This window comes from Cervus canadensis, chromosome 33, assembly GCF_019320065.1.
Source record: "Cervus canadensis isolate Bull #8, Minnesota chromosome 33, ASM1932006v1, whole genome shotgun sequence".
Classification (NCBI taxonomy): domain Eukaryota; kingdom Metazoa; phylum Chordata; class Mammalia; order Artiodactyla; family Cervidae; genus Cervus; species Cervus canadensis.
In genome coordinates, this window is record NC_057418.1 from 35,706,129 (window position 1) to 35,717,632 (window position 11,504).

Consider the following 11,504-nt stretch of genomic DNA (forward strand, 5'->3'; position numbering starts at 1 on the left):
CCAAATCGATGGTGAATGTAAGTGCTCTGGAAAGAAGGCTAGTCTTGTTATTAATGGGGCTTCCCCCGTGGCACAGTGGTAAAGGATCCGCCTGCCAATGCAGGAGACACAGGAGATGCTGGTTCAATCCCTGGGTCGGGAAGATCCCCTGGAGGAGGAAATGGCAACCCACTCCAGTATTCTTGCCTGGAGAATCCCGTGGTCAGAGGAGCCTGGGGGTCTACAGTCTACGTGGTCGCAAAGAGTCGGACTGACTGAGCATGCGCACAGACACTTGTTATCAACACAGTAAAAAGGGCAGAGAGCAGGGACCAGGGCAGAGACTAAACCCCGGGGCTCCACAGAGACCGCAGCCTGTTGTGGGGGAGGAGTGAGCCTGGGACTCCCAGGGACGAGGGGTGATGTGGCCTTGCAAACCAGGCTCTCCCAGTAAAAGGGAAGCCAGTTTTCCCGATGCATTTGTGAATGTGTGTTGGATGTTTTCTATTTATCCTTTGCTTAAGGAAACAGGCAAAATCCTCCTTGCGTCCAAATGAATCGCAATGCAAAATAAAAAAACATTTATGCCTCACACATGCAAATATCAGCTGTTCTGTTTGGCAAACTAGATATTGACCTCGGGAAGGAAATGTTTCTGAAATAACACAGAGAAAACCTCACTTGGTGCCTGTTCCGACCAGCACTGTTGGCAGTGGGTGGGAAAGCTGTTACTTCGATTCTGCCTGTCCCTGGTTTGACTGATTGCCCTTTCAAGATCTGTAGGATTGCAGTTAAATTCCCCCTTATTCCTGATCTTGGCAGTTTGTGATTTCTTTCTTTCTTTTTTTTTTCACGATCAGTCACAACAGGCACTGCTCATTTTAACTAATCTTCATGTGCTAAGTTGTTCAGTCGTGTCCAGCTCTTTGCGACCCCATGGACTGTAGCCTGTCAAGCTCCTCTGTCCGTGGGATTCTCCAGGCACAAGTACTGGAGTGGGTTGCCATTTCCTTCTCCAGGGGATCTTCCAGACCCAGGGACTGAACCAGCATCTCTTACGTCTCCTACATTGGTGGGCAGGATCTTTTAGCTCTAGGGTCACCTGGGAGGCCCAACTAATCTTTAAAAAGAAGCAACTTAAGACATTGTGAGTTTTCTGTATTGTTAGTGTCCTATTTTGTTGATTTCTAGCATGGGGCTTCCTTGATAGCTCAGTTGATAAAGAATCCGCCTGCAATGCAGGAGACCCCAGTTTGATTCTCTGGGTTGGGAAGATCCCCTGGAGAAGGGATATGCTACCCTCTCCAGTATTCTAGCCTAGAGAATTCCATGGACTATACAGTCCATGAGGTTGCAAAGAGTCAGACATGACTGAGAGACTTTCACTCACTAGCTCAGTGTGATCTTTATCCATAAAAGGTTTTAAATGTATACTCCATGGAAAAGTTGGTTCTAAAACCACTGAGAGAGGCACCTGGACGTGGCCCCCGGTGAGGGTCCTCCCCACGTGGTCACCCATGCACCCCTCCTTGCTCACTAGATCCTTCATGTGAAGGTTAAGAACTTGATCCTGGGGGCCTAGCGATGAGGGGCTCTCCCCTTAGGACTCACTGTCCACACCTGCAAATAGAGGGAAGGTTGCTGTGCCCTCGCAGGCAGCACTGCATCCCGAGTGGGCCCCCTACATGCGGAGACACCCTGGGCTCCCCCCCCTCGACTTCCGGAGATGCCCAGGCCCCCGCTCTGATACTCCTGCGGGCTTCCTCCAGGCAGGAACGACTGTGGGCACTTCAGGCAGAGGGAATCTTTTGCATGAGTTGGCCAAAGTATTGGAGATTCAGCTTCAGCATCAGTCCTTCCAATGAACACCCAGGACTGATCTCCTTTAGGATGGACTGGTTGGATCTCCTTGCAGTCCAAGGGACTCTCACGAGTCTTCTCCAACACCACAGCTCAAAAGCATCAATTCTTCGGTGCTCAGCTTTCTTTATAGTCCAATTCTGACATCCATACATGACTACCGGAAAACCATAGTTTCGACTAAACCGACCTTTGTCGGCAAACTGATGTCTCTGCTTTTTAGTACACTGTCTAGGTTTGACATAGCTTTCCTTCCAAGAAGAAGGGTCTTTTAATTTCATGGCTGCAATCACCATCCTTGGTGATTTTGAAGCCCAGGAAAGCAAAATCTGTCACTGTTTCCACTCTTTCCCCTTCTATTTGCCAGGAAATTATGGAACCAGATGCCATGATCTTTGTTTGTTTTTTTTTTTTAATGCTGAATTTAAAATCAGCTTTTTCATTCTCCTCTTTCATCTCATCAAGAGGCTCCCGTTCCTCTTCACTTTCTACCACTAGAGTGGTATCATCTGCATATCTGAGGTTTCTGATATTTCTCCTAGCAATCTGGATTCCAGGATACAAAATTACAGTTTCAGAGTCAGTTTAATCTGACCAGATCCCACAGATCGCCACCATCCCTGGAACTGTGCCATTTGTTGGGAAACCACAAAACTGAAGTTTCTGATTTCTGGCATCTGCTTTTTCTGGGAATAGAACAGATAGACATAAAACCTCTCTTAAAGTGCCAGGGTGTCCCCTAGATGTGTGGAATTAAGTCACACATGCCCTGCCCTTCAATAGAGACCTCCCATGTTCACTCACTCTACTCAGAGGCCCGGCCTGCAGGGTGTGTGCTCCCAGCCCAGCTACAGGCACGGCAGCGATGGGAGGATTAGGCCCAAACGTCACCAGTTACCCAGAGAATGCGGGGTTCCACCTTCTTCCTTTCATGGACATCGTTTCTCACTCTTTCTCCATGGACCCAAAGATTTCAAAGACAGACCTCATGCTCTGAGTAATCTCTAGTTCTCACCATCATTCAAACTGACTCTTCTGATTGGAATGACCCACCAGACTGAAATTACTTTCAGCAAAAAAAAAAAAAACATTGCAGTAGTGAGCATATGTAGATGGAACTCTTAATCTGGGGTCATGAGCTCCCTAAAACATATGCAAATTTTGTTGTTAGCAGGAACATATTCTTAGGAGTATTTCTGGAATTAGCTTTCATGGGGGTTGGGACCCCACAAGAGGTTAGGTACTGCTGGCAAGCAGCCTTGTCAAAGTCACTCAGTCGTGTCCAACTCTGTGTGACCCTGTGGACTGTAGCCCGCCAGGCTCCTCTGTCCAGGGACTGCTCCAGGCAAGAATACTGGAGTGGGTAGTCGTTCCCTTCTCCAAGGGATCTTCCCAACCCAAGGATTGAACCCAGGTCTCCCACATGGTAGGCAGATTCTTACTGTCTGAGCCACAAGGGAAGGCCAGGTCATTTTATTATGACATGATTTGATTAGCAACAGATTTCTTAAAATCCTGGTCATTGCTGGCAGCAATGCCTTCTAATGCAGGACACTTAAGACTCTGGTTTGATCCCTGGGTCTGGAAGATCCCCTGAAGGAGGAAATGGCAACTCACTCCAGTATTGCTGTCTGGGAAATCCCATGGACAGAGGAGCCTGGCAGGCTACAGTTCACCGGGTCACAAGGAGTTGGACTCGACTGAAATGACTTAGCAGGCAGGCACGACCCTTTGCTAACCCCCGGAAATTCCAAAGCCTCAGCTAGGGCAGTACCAGGGAGAGGCCATCTCAGAAGAACTCTGTTTGGGGTGGCATGTGGGATCTTAGTTCCCTGACCAGGGACTGAACACATCCGTGCCCTGGGCAATGAAAGCAGACAGTCCTAACCACTGGGCCATTGGGAATCCTCTCGGAATACCTTGGTGATCGCTTCTCTTCCTGGCCAAAGTTTAATACCGTCCTAAAAAGAAATACAGGCATCAAGCTTCTCTTTTACTTAAACATGAAGAAACTGCAGCTCAGTGACTTGGAAAACATCCTCAAAACATCAGTTACAACATGAACGCACATCATGTGTAGAACATTTTTTTGTTGTTTTTTATTGAGGGTCGTCCACCAGAGCAACACGAACATTTGACCCATCTGCTTTTAACATGAAGAGCAAGGCACACAAGTCCATCCGATGTCGCAAAGGAGAAAAAGTGCATGGTGTCCGTGGCCAGTTACGGGCAGACGGGGCTGCAGGCCCAGCGAAGCGGGGAGGGGAGGAGAGGGAGACAGACAGAGGACAAGATGGGGACAGACATCACGTGTGCCAGCGCCGGGATGGACGCACAGATGCAGAAGGGCGCTCCGCAAACATCGATTCCTTTAGGAAAGTCTTTATAATGTCCTTACTGTCACGATGGGCAGGAACCTGGGCCTGTTAATCACTGCTGTTTGTGCCAAGTGCGCGTAAGGCCAAGGCACGCCGCTGCCCTCCTTGACCTCACAGCTGACGCTCAGCTGGTTGACGTCCAGAGCAGCGTTCCTCCCGGCAGACTCCAGAGGGTGGCCGCAGCATTCACAGAGACACGTGTCTTAAAGTCACCTCTGCATGATTAGTGCCTTTGCCACTGTGGTATTAAGACACACATTTAAAATAAAACACAGTCCAGCTCTGGGCATTCATACAGGAGGCAAGCTATTCAGCAGGTGGAGGTCCTTGGTCCTGCATCTCATCTGGCGGCTGATCCAGCTGCCACAAAATTAGATGCTTCGTGTCTGCCTAGATGTGTGCCTAACACGGGAGAGAGACAAGAGCAGAGACCTCCGCAAGAAAAGTACAAAATTGGTTTTTAAAAACGTAAGGCTTCAATGTACAATACAAGCAAGACTTGACACTTTAAAGTCTAATGAGATAAACATTAAACTAGTTATTAAGTGTTATAAAATAAGTCAAAAATTGAGGTAATACATTACACTCTCATATAACCAGCTTTATCTGAGTGTAACCTTCTCTCCCTTCTCAACCTTGGCGTTAAATATACTCAGATGCACGGAAGGAATATCTAGAAATCAGCCTGGAGTTAGTGGAGCAGAGTATGATCTCTAAGAGGCCGGGGAGTCTTACCCTGTATTCAAATAATAAATAGAAACTTCCCTTTTCCAAATCACTGTATACACCTGTACAAAGCCACCACGTCACTGATTCTCACACAGGGACTAAAAGCACTGGAAACACCCATCCGCCCCGCACTCCCACTGTCCCTCCAGAAGCGGGTCTCTGGCCCACACACCGCGTCCTGCATGTGGGTCCAGCTCTCCGCACGCCAGCCCCCCCTTCTTTCTGTAGCACAAAAGACGCTTGTGAGCTGCACTCACATACAGGGGGTGCTTTCTCCAGAAGCGGGGCCTCTGCCGCCTCACCCCCGACGCTGAAGAGTGCCCGCAGCTGTGCTTGCCGTGTGTGTGTGTGTGTGTGTGTGTGTGTGAGTGAGTAGAGAGAGCACGCTGGGCAAGAACATGTATGTACACCGGTGTGAGCACGTGTGCACGAACGACCATGAGTGTGAGTATGGATGCGTGTGCAGGAGAGCACAAGTATGTGAGTGTGAGAGCTGAGTGTGTGAAGGTAAGCATGTCTCGGTGTGCAGGCACGTACCTGTGTGTGTGGGACTGCGCACGCGGGCTCCCGGCCCCCAGGAGCCTGCGCGGTGCCCACAGAGCACTGCGCCCATCACAGCGCCCACTGGCCAGGCCGACCTCCTGGTAGTCAGCACCCTTCCCCTGGCCGTCGGGAAGTTGGGTGCACCTGCGTCGCCGGTTTTCCAGGCCCCAGGGCATGTTTCCCACTCAGGACAAGCAAAACCGTCCACGCAGCACCGCGCCCAGCTCCGCACCTGACCGCCGCCCTCCTGGCTCCCAGCGCCTGGGGGTCACCCGGCCCCCGCACCTGCAAAGCCACACCCACCGACGGGCCTTCCCCCGCAGAGGGTGGGGGCCCCAGGGGACCCTGAGGGGTGGGGGCTGAGAGGCATGGGCACCGCGGCTCACCCCCGGCCCACGAGCCCCGAGGACACCCGTGGGTGCGGAAGAGGACAACAGGTGCAGACGCAGACCCGCCGGGTGCAGGCCGGGCCGGCGGCAGGGCGGGGTCGCGGCCGTCTCCCTCTTCCTCTGCAGGTGGTGGGCCGCGGGGAGCCCGAGAAGGGTGCGGGCGGGGTCGCGGCCGTCTGGCCTCTTCCCTGCAGGTGGTGGCCGCGGGGCCGGCTCTCCGGGGCGCGGTCACAGCGAGCTCAGGTGCGGCAGCGCGTCCAGGGGCCCCGGCCGGTCGCGCGCAGCGGCCGCCGACTCCACGCCGCGCAGCCACTCGGTGCACTTGCGCACCAGGCCCTCGTCGGCGGCCGCCGCCTCCTCCTCGTACTCCACGTCGTCGTACTTGTGCCGCTCGTTGAGCAGCGACACCTTGAGCAGCGAGCGCAGGTCGGCAGGCCGCGGGCCGGGGGCGGGCGGCGGCGGAGGCGCGGGGCGGCGGCCGAGGCCCGCGGCCCGGGGGCAGGGGGCGGCCGGGCGCCCGGCGTCGGCGGGGGGCGCCCGCCGGGGCCGCGCCAGCAGCTGCCTCTCCAGGTGGCGCCGCTGGATGACCAGCACGGCCTCGGGCGTGAGGCTCAGCGAGAAGCGCAGGGCGGCGTCGGGCCCGGCGCCCGAGGCGGCTGTCCGCGCCCCCGAGGCCGCGGTCCCCGCGGGGCCGTCGCCGGAGCCGGCCGGCCGGGGCGCGCACGGGGCCGGGGCGCGCGGGGAGGCCGGGCCGGGGGCGCGGCGGGCCGGAGGCCGCTTCAGGGTGGCGGAGGGCCAGGAGCTGGACAGCGGCCCCGGGGGCCGCTCGGGAGGCCGCCTCTTCTTCTCGGCGGCCGCGGCGGGCGGCGAGGGTCCGGGCGGGGCGCAGGCGGGCGCCGCCGCCTTGCGTGGGGCCCCGGGCTTCCGGGGCGGCGGGCGCGCGGCGGGGACCCCCGGGGCCGGGGTGGGCGGCGGCGGCGGCGCGGGCGGGAACGGCATGGTGGTCAGCGCCCTGGAAGGAGAGGGGCGGCTACCGTGAGGGCGCGCCGAGCCTGGCGCCCTCCCCGGGGGGCCGCGGTCCGCCCCCCGCCCGCCCTCCGCACCCACCTGGGCTGGGCCGCGGCATCTCCGGCGCGCACACGCCCCCCGCGTCCACACCCAGGGCCTGGCGCCCGGGCACCCCGCTGCCTTCCTCCGTCCTGCCCTCCTTCCGGGGCCAGGGGCTCTGCCGGCTCTCCTCCGGGGACAGCGGCGGCCGGTCCACGCGGAGCCGGGCGCGCCCGCGGGAGGAGGAGCCGCTACGCCCGCACGCCCGGCGCCGCGACTGGGCGACCGAGGCTCCCCGGGCGGCCTTCCGCCGCGGGGGCTAATCCATCTGAGGCGGGGAAGACCGGGCGTGTCCTCCGCCCGAGGCGGGGTCCTCGCACGTGGGCCAGAAAGTCGTCTGCCACCTCTCGGCGCCTCTAAGATGGTGCGCAGGCCGGCGGCGGCGGGGGGACCGCGGGCCCCGCGCGCGGCCCCGCATCCCGGTGTCGAGGGAGGAAGGTGGCCGGAGCTCAGAGGCGGGCACAGACATGTCAGGGCATCCTTCTGGTTTTGTTTTTGGATCATGTTGAAAGACAGTCATTTTAAAATGAAAAACCTCGTATTCCTTGAAGAGGCCAAAAAAAAAAAAAAAGCCAGTTTCGGTTAAATCGTGATATAGGAACTACCAGATCTTCAGTTCATTTCAGGAGACTCCTGTGAGCACACAGAAAGCATTTACTGCTGTTAACAGTGGTTCAAAGGGATGAGACAGCTTCACTGGCAACTTCGAGTCTAGTGGTAGAGACCTGAAAACACTCCTTCAGTTTTCCAATGTGTGTTAAATAAATGAATGATTCATTGAATAATCGCAGAGCAGTGCATCCCAAAGTCAAAATTTCAAATGAGGAGTCCCTGCATTACTTATGGAGAATACTTATGGAGAATTACTTATGGAATCATCCATTGTTTAGAGCTCAAAAAAAATTGTTTTTCCCTATGCATGGGATATGCTTTTCTGGGCCAGGGAAAGCGTTAGTCACTCAATTATGTCTGACTCTTTGCAACCCCATGCACTGTAGCCTGCCAGACTCCTCTGTCCATGGGATTCTCCGGGCATATTACTGGATATGGTATACTGGAGTGGGTTGCCATTCCTTTCTCCAGGGAATGGAAGAATTCTCCAGTAACTCCCAGGAATTCTGCAGGGAATTCCTTTCTTCCTGACCCAAGGATCAAACCTGGGTCTTCTGCACTGCAGGTGCATTCTTTACCATCCGAGTCACCAGGGAAGCCCTTTCTGGGCTTCCTGGAACCAGGAACACAGCTAGATGGTGTGGGTTATGGCCCGGGTTACGGAGAGCCCTCAGCTGTGGCCTGTTCCCCCTGCCCAGGGCCCTGACCCGCTCTCCAGGCTCTCCTGCTTCCCACCAGCACCTCCCTGTCGTCAGGGCCCCCTTCCCACGTGCTCCCCTGCTCATGGCGCGGCAAGAAGGAATATGATGGGTGGCCGGAAACGTTCTCCTGATGGCCAGGGATGGAGGGGTCGGTTAGGCCCTGTCATCTCCACCATCACCCTCAAACCACCCTGAAGAGCTGGGATTAAAATGCGTGGGTGATTTCAGCAGCGCCGCAGGTGTTTTACGACCTAAACTGTCTCCAGGGTGTTTCCGCTGAGCCTTGGGAGGAGACAGGACGCCTTGAGACACTGGCAGGGACAGGGAGAAGGTCAAGGAAAGAGGACAGAAGGGAGCCCTGTCTGGAAGCGGGGATTGTGTATTTTATGGAGAATATGGACAGAATACTGGAGTGGGTTGCCATTTCCTTCTCCAGGGGATCTTCCCGACCCAGGGATTGAACCCAGGCCTCCCGCATTGCAGGCAGATGCGTTACCCTCTGAGCCACCAGGGAAGCCCCGTTTCCTAATTCTTAGGATGCTTTGGAAGTGACCCTTGAAGGGTGAGGGTGGGAGGTGAGCGTGGGTTGGCATCTCACGGTCAGGACAGCCGTGTACATCCACACGCGCGATGCATGCGCTGTGTGACACGTGCCGCCCCGCCCCTCTGACTGTCTCCAGCCTCCTAGAAAACCAGGGCTCCCAGGTGGAAACACCTCCCAACTGCACACGGCCCCGGGGGAGGAGGAGATGAGCCTCAGCCCAGCCGTGGCTACAGTCGTGTCCAACTCTTCGCGACCCCATGGACTGCAGCTTACTAGGCTCCTCTGTCCATGGGATTTTCCAGGCAAGAGTCCTGGAGTGGGGTGCCATTTCCTTCTCCAGGGGATCTTCCCGACCCAGGGATAGAACCCAGGTCTCCTGCATTGCAGGCAGACGCTTTAACCTCTGAGCCACCAGGGAAGCCCCCTTTTCATCACAACAACCCTTTAAAAAATTTTCAGGATGAGTAAAATAAATGCAGAAAATATTTCAATCACTAAAATAAAATACCAAGAGTATATCCACGCTTGAGTAAAATTACAGTACCACAGGTTTGAAACTGAACTGAAAATGATAGAGGCTGTGGAATGATGGCCACACCCCTCAAAGAAGGGCCACAGACATGCTCCCTCTTCACACCTGGACCCCACGGACATGTCCACAGTGGACAAGTGCTGTTTATCAGACAGACACACTGCTCAACTGGTCCTCACCTTGGAGTTACCAGTGGATTAAATTACAGCCAGTGATCACATTAATATCAGAAAACTAGCCATAATTTCAAGAAATCTTTCATTTTCCTTATTAATTTTTTTTTTTAAGTTCTTGGTTCTACTAAGGCATATACTTCAGTGTTCAGGAAAAATTCAAAAAGGAAAACAATACTGTCTTTCCAATTACACTGTCTTCCCATAGGCTCAACTTCATTTCTGACTTTTGATTCAAAGCTTTTACTTGATAGAGTGAAAAGTACTCAAACATCTGGAACTAAAACTAAATCTGAATTTTAAAACATGGAAAGCTAACTCAAGTTTTTTAAAAATAATCCCATTTTAGGGCTTCCCTGGTGGCTCAGTGGTAAAGAATCTACCTGCCGATGCAGGAGACGTGGGTTCAGTCCTGGGAAGATTCCAGATGTCTCGGAGCAGCTAAGCCTGTGATCCTCGACTGCTGGGCCCACGTGCAGCAGCTCCTGAAGCCTGCTCGCCCTGAAGTGCATGCTCCCCGAGCGAAGCCAGAGTAACACAGCCAGGGAGCGCCCCCCACTCACTGCAGCCAGAGAAAAGCCCGGGCAGCAACAAAGATCCCGCATAGCCTAACAGAAAGGATTTTTTTTAATGGATTTTAAAAGTTCTATTTTATTACTGAGAAATAGAGAACTTGGTCAGTAACAACAACATCAACAAAAACCACCTTCTAACACTGATCTGATTGGATGAAAGGCTTTGAGAGTAGAAAGACATTTAGGGCTTCCCTGGTGGCTCAGACGGTAAAGAATCCGCCTGCAATGCAGGAGACCTGGATTTGATCCCTGCGTTGGGAAGACCCCCTGGAGAAGGGAATGTTAACCCACTCCAGGATTCTTTCCTGGAGAATCCCATGGACAAAGGAGGCTGGCGGGCTACAGACGATGGGGGTTGCAAAGAGTCAGACACGACTGAGTGACTAACACTTTCTCTTTTCCCATCATTAAGGTGGTGAGCCACTTTATCTAGATTGCGTCATTGAAACCCGTTGAGAGTGTGCCGAGAGAACCAGTAATACTTGCATTTTCCAGATGAAAAGGCCAAGGTTTGCCCCGGCAGCCCACATCATGACCGGGGTGGGCTCTGTCCGGGGAGCGAGGGCCTTGGACAGTCTCTGCTTAGCACCGGTGAGTCTCGAGAGCCCTGGACACTCTCAGGACCCACATAGCTTCTGTTCTGTGGCCTCTGTCTACTGATGTCATTACTAAGCATTTAAACCGAGACTTTAAGAACAACTTAGTAACATGTAGTGAGAATGATATTTTCTACAGCAAACAGGTCAGAAGTGAGTGGCTGCTCTGTGCTCCATCCTTGTGCGATCGCGTGTCTGCAGCCCCAGGGTTCCGCTGTGAGCTCGCGGTAGACGGAGTTCAGTTCAGTCGCTCAGTCGTGTCTGACTCTGCGACCCCATGGACTGCAGCACGCTAGGCCTCCCTGTCCATCACCAACCCCTGGAGTTTACTAAAACTCATGTCCACTGAGTCGGTGATGCCATCCAACCATCTCATCCTCCGTCGTCCGCTTCTCTTCCCGCCTTCAGTCTTTCCTAGATCAGGGTCTTTTCAGAGGAGTCAGCTCTTCTACTCAGGTAGCTTTTCATTCTGTTGTGGGGTTCTCAAGGCAGGAATCCTGAAGTGGTTTGCCATTGCCTTCTCCAGCGGTACACGGTGCAGCGCCGGGGTTATTACCCAGCGGACACTGGAAGGTCCCTCACCCGGGCCACGCTGAGCGTTGCTGTACTGCCTGCCAGGTGGCGCAAGGGATCAGCTCGAAGGCCGCTGGCCTAGGGAGCGAACGCCCGTAGAACCTCGCCTGGGGGCGATCCTGCTGAGGATTCGAACCTCCGACCACGAAAGGCTGGCTCCCAAAGGGGACCGCACCCTGAAGAAACATGCGGGAAGGTTGGATGAGGAAGTCT

General features: G+C 54.6%; 1 protein-coding gene across 1 annotated transcript; it reads right to left on the minus strand.

Moving 5' to 3' along the window:
- Positions 1 to 5,961: 5,961 nt before the first annotated feature.
- On the minus strand, positions 5,962 to 7,120 carry PRR18 (proline rich 18). The gene is made up of 2 exons (XM_043457139.1): positions 6,986 to 7,120; positions 5,962 to 6,890 (listed from the first exon to the last, which is right to left on the minus strand). The coding sequence occupies exon 2, from the start codon at positions 6,875 to 6,877 to the stop codon at positions 6,107 to 6,109; it is 771 nt and encodes a 256-aa protein (XP_043313074.1). The 5' UTR covers positions 6,878 to 6,890; positions 6,986 to 7,120; the 3' UTR covers positions 5,962 to 6,106.
- Between the last annotated feature and the right edge of the window lie 4,384 nt (positions 7,121 to 11,504).

Bases quoted from the DNA above. Each gene is read 5' to 3' on its own strand.
- PRR18 (XM_043457139.1), bottom strand. From the start codon at position 6,877: ATGCCGTTCCCGCCCGCGCCGCCGCCGCCGCCCACCCCGGCCCCGGGG.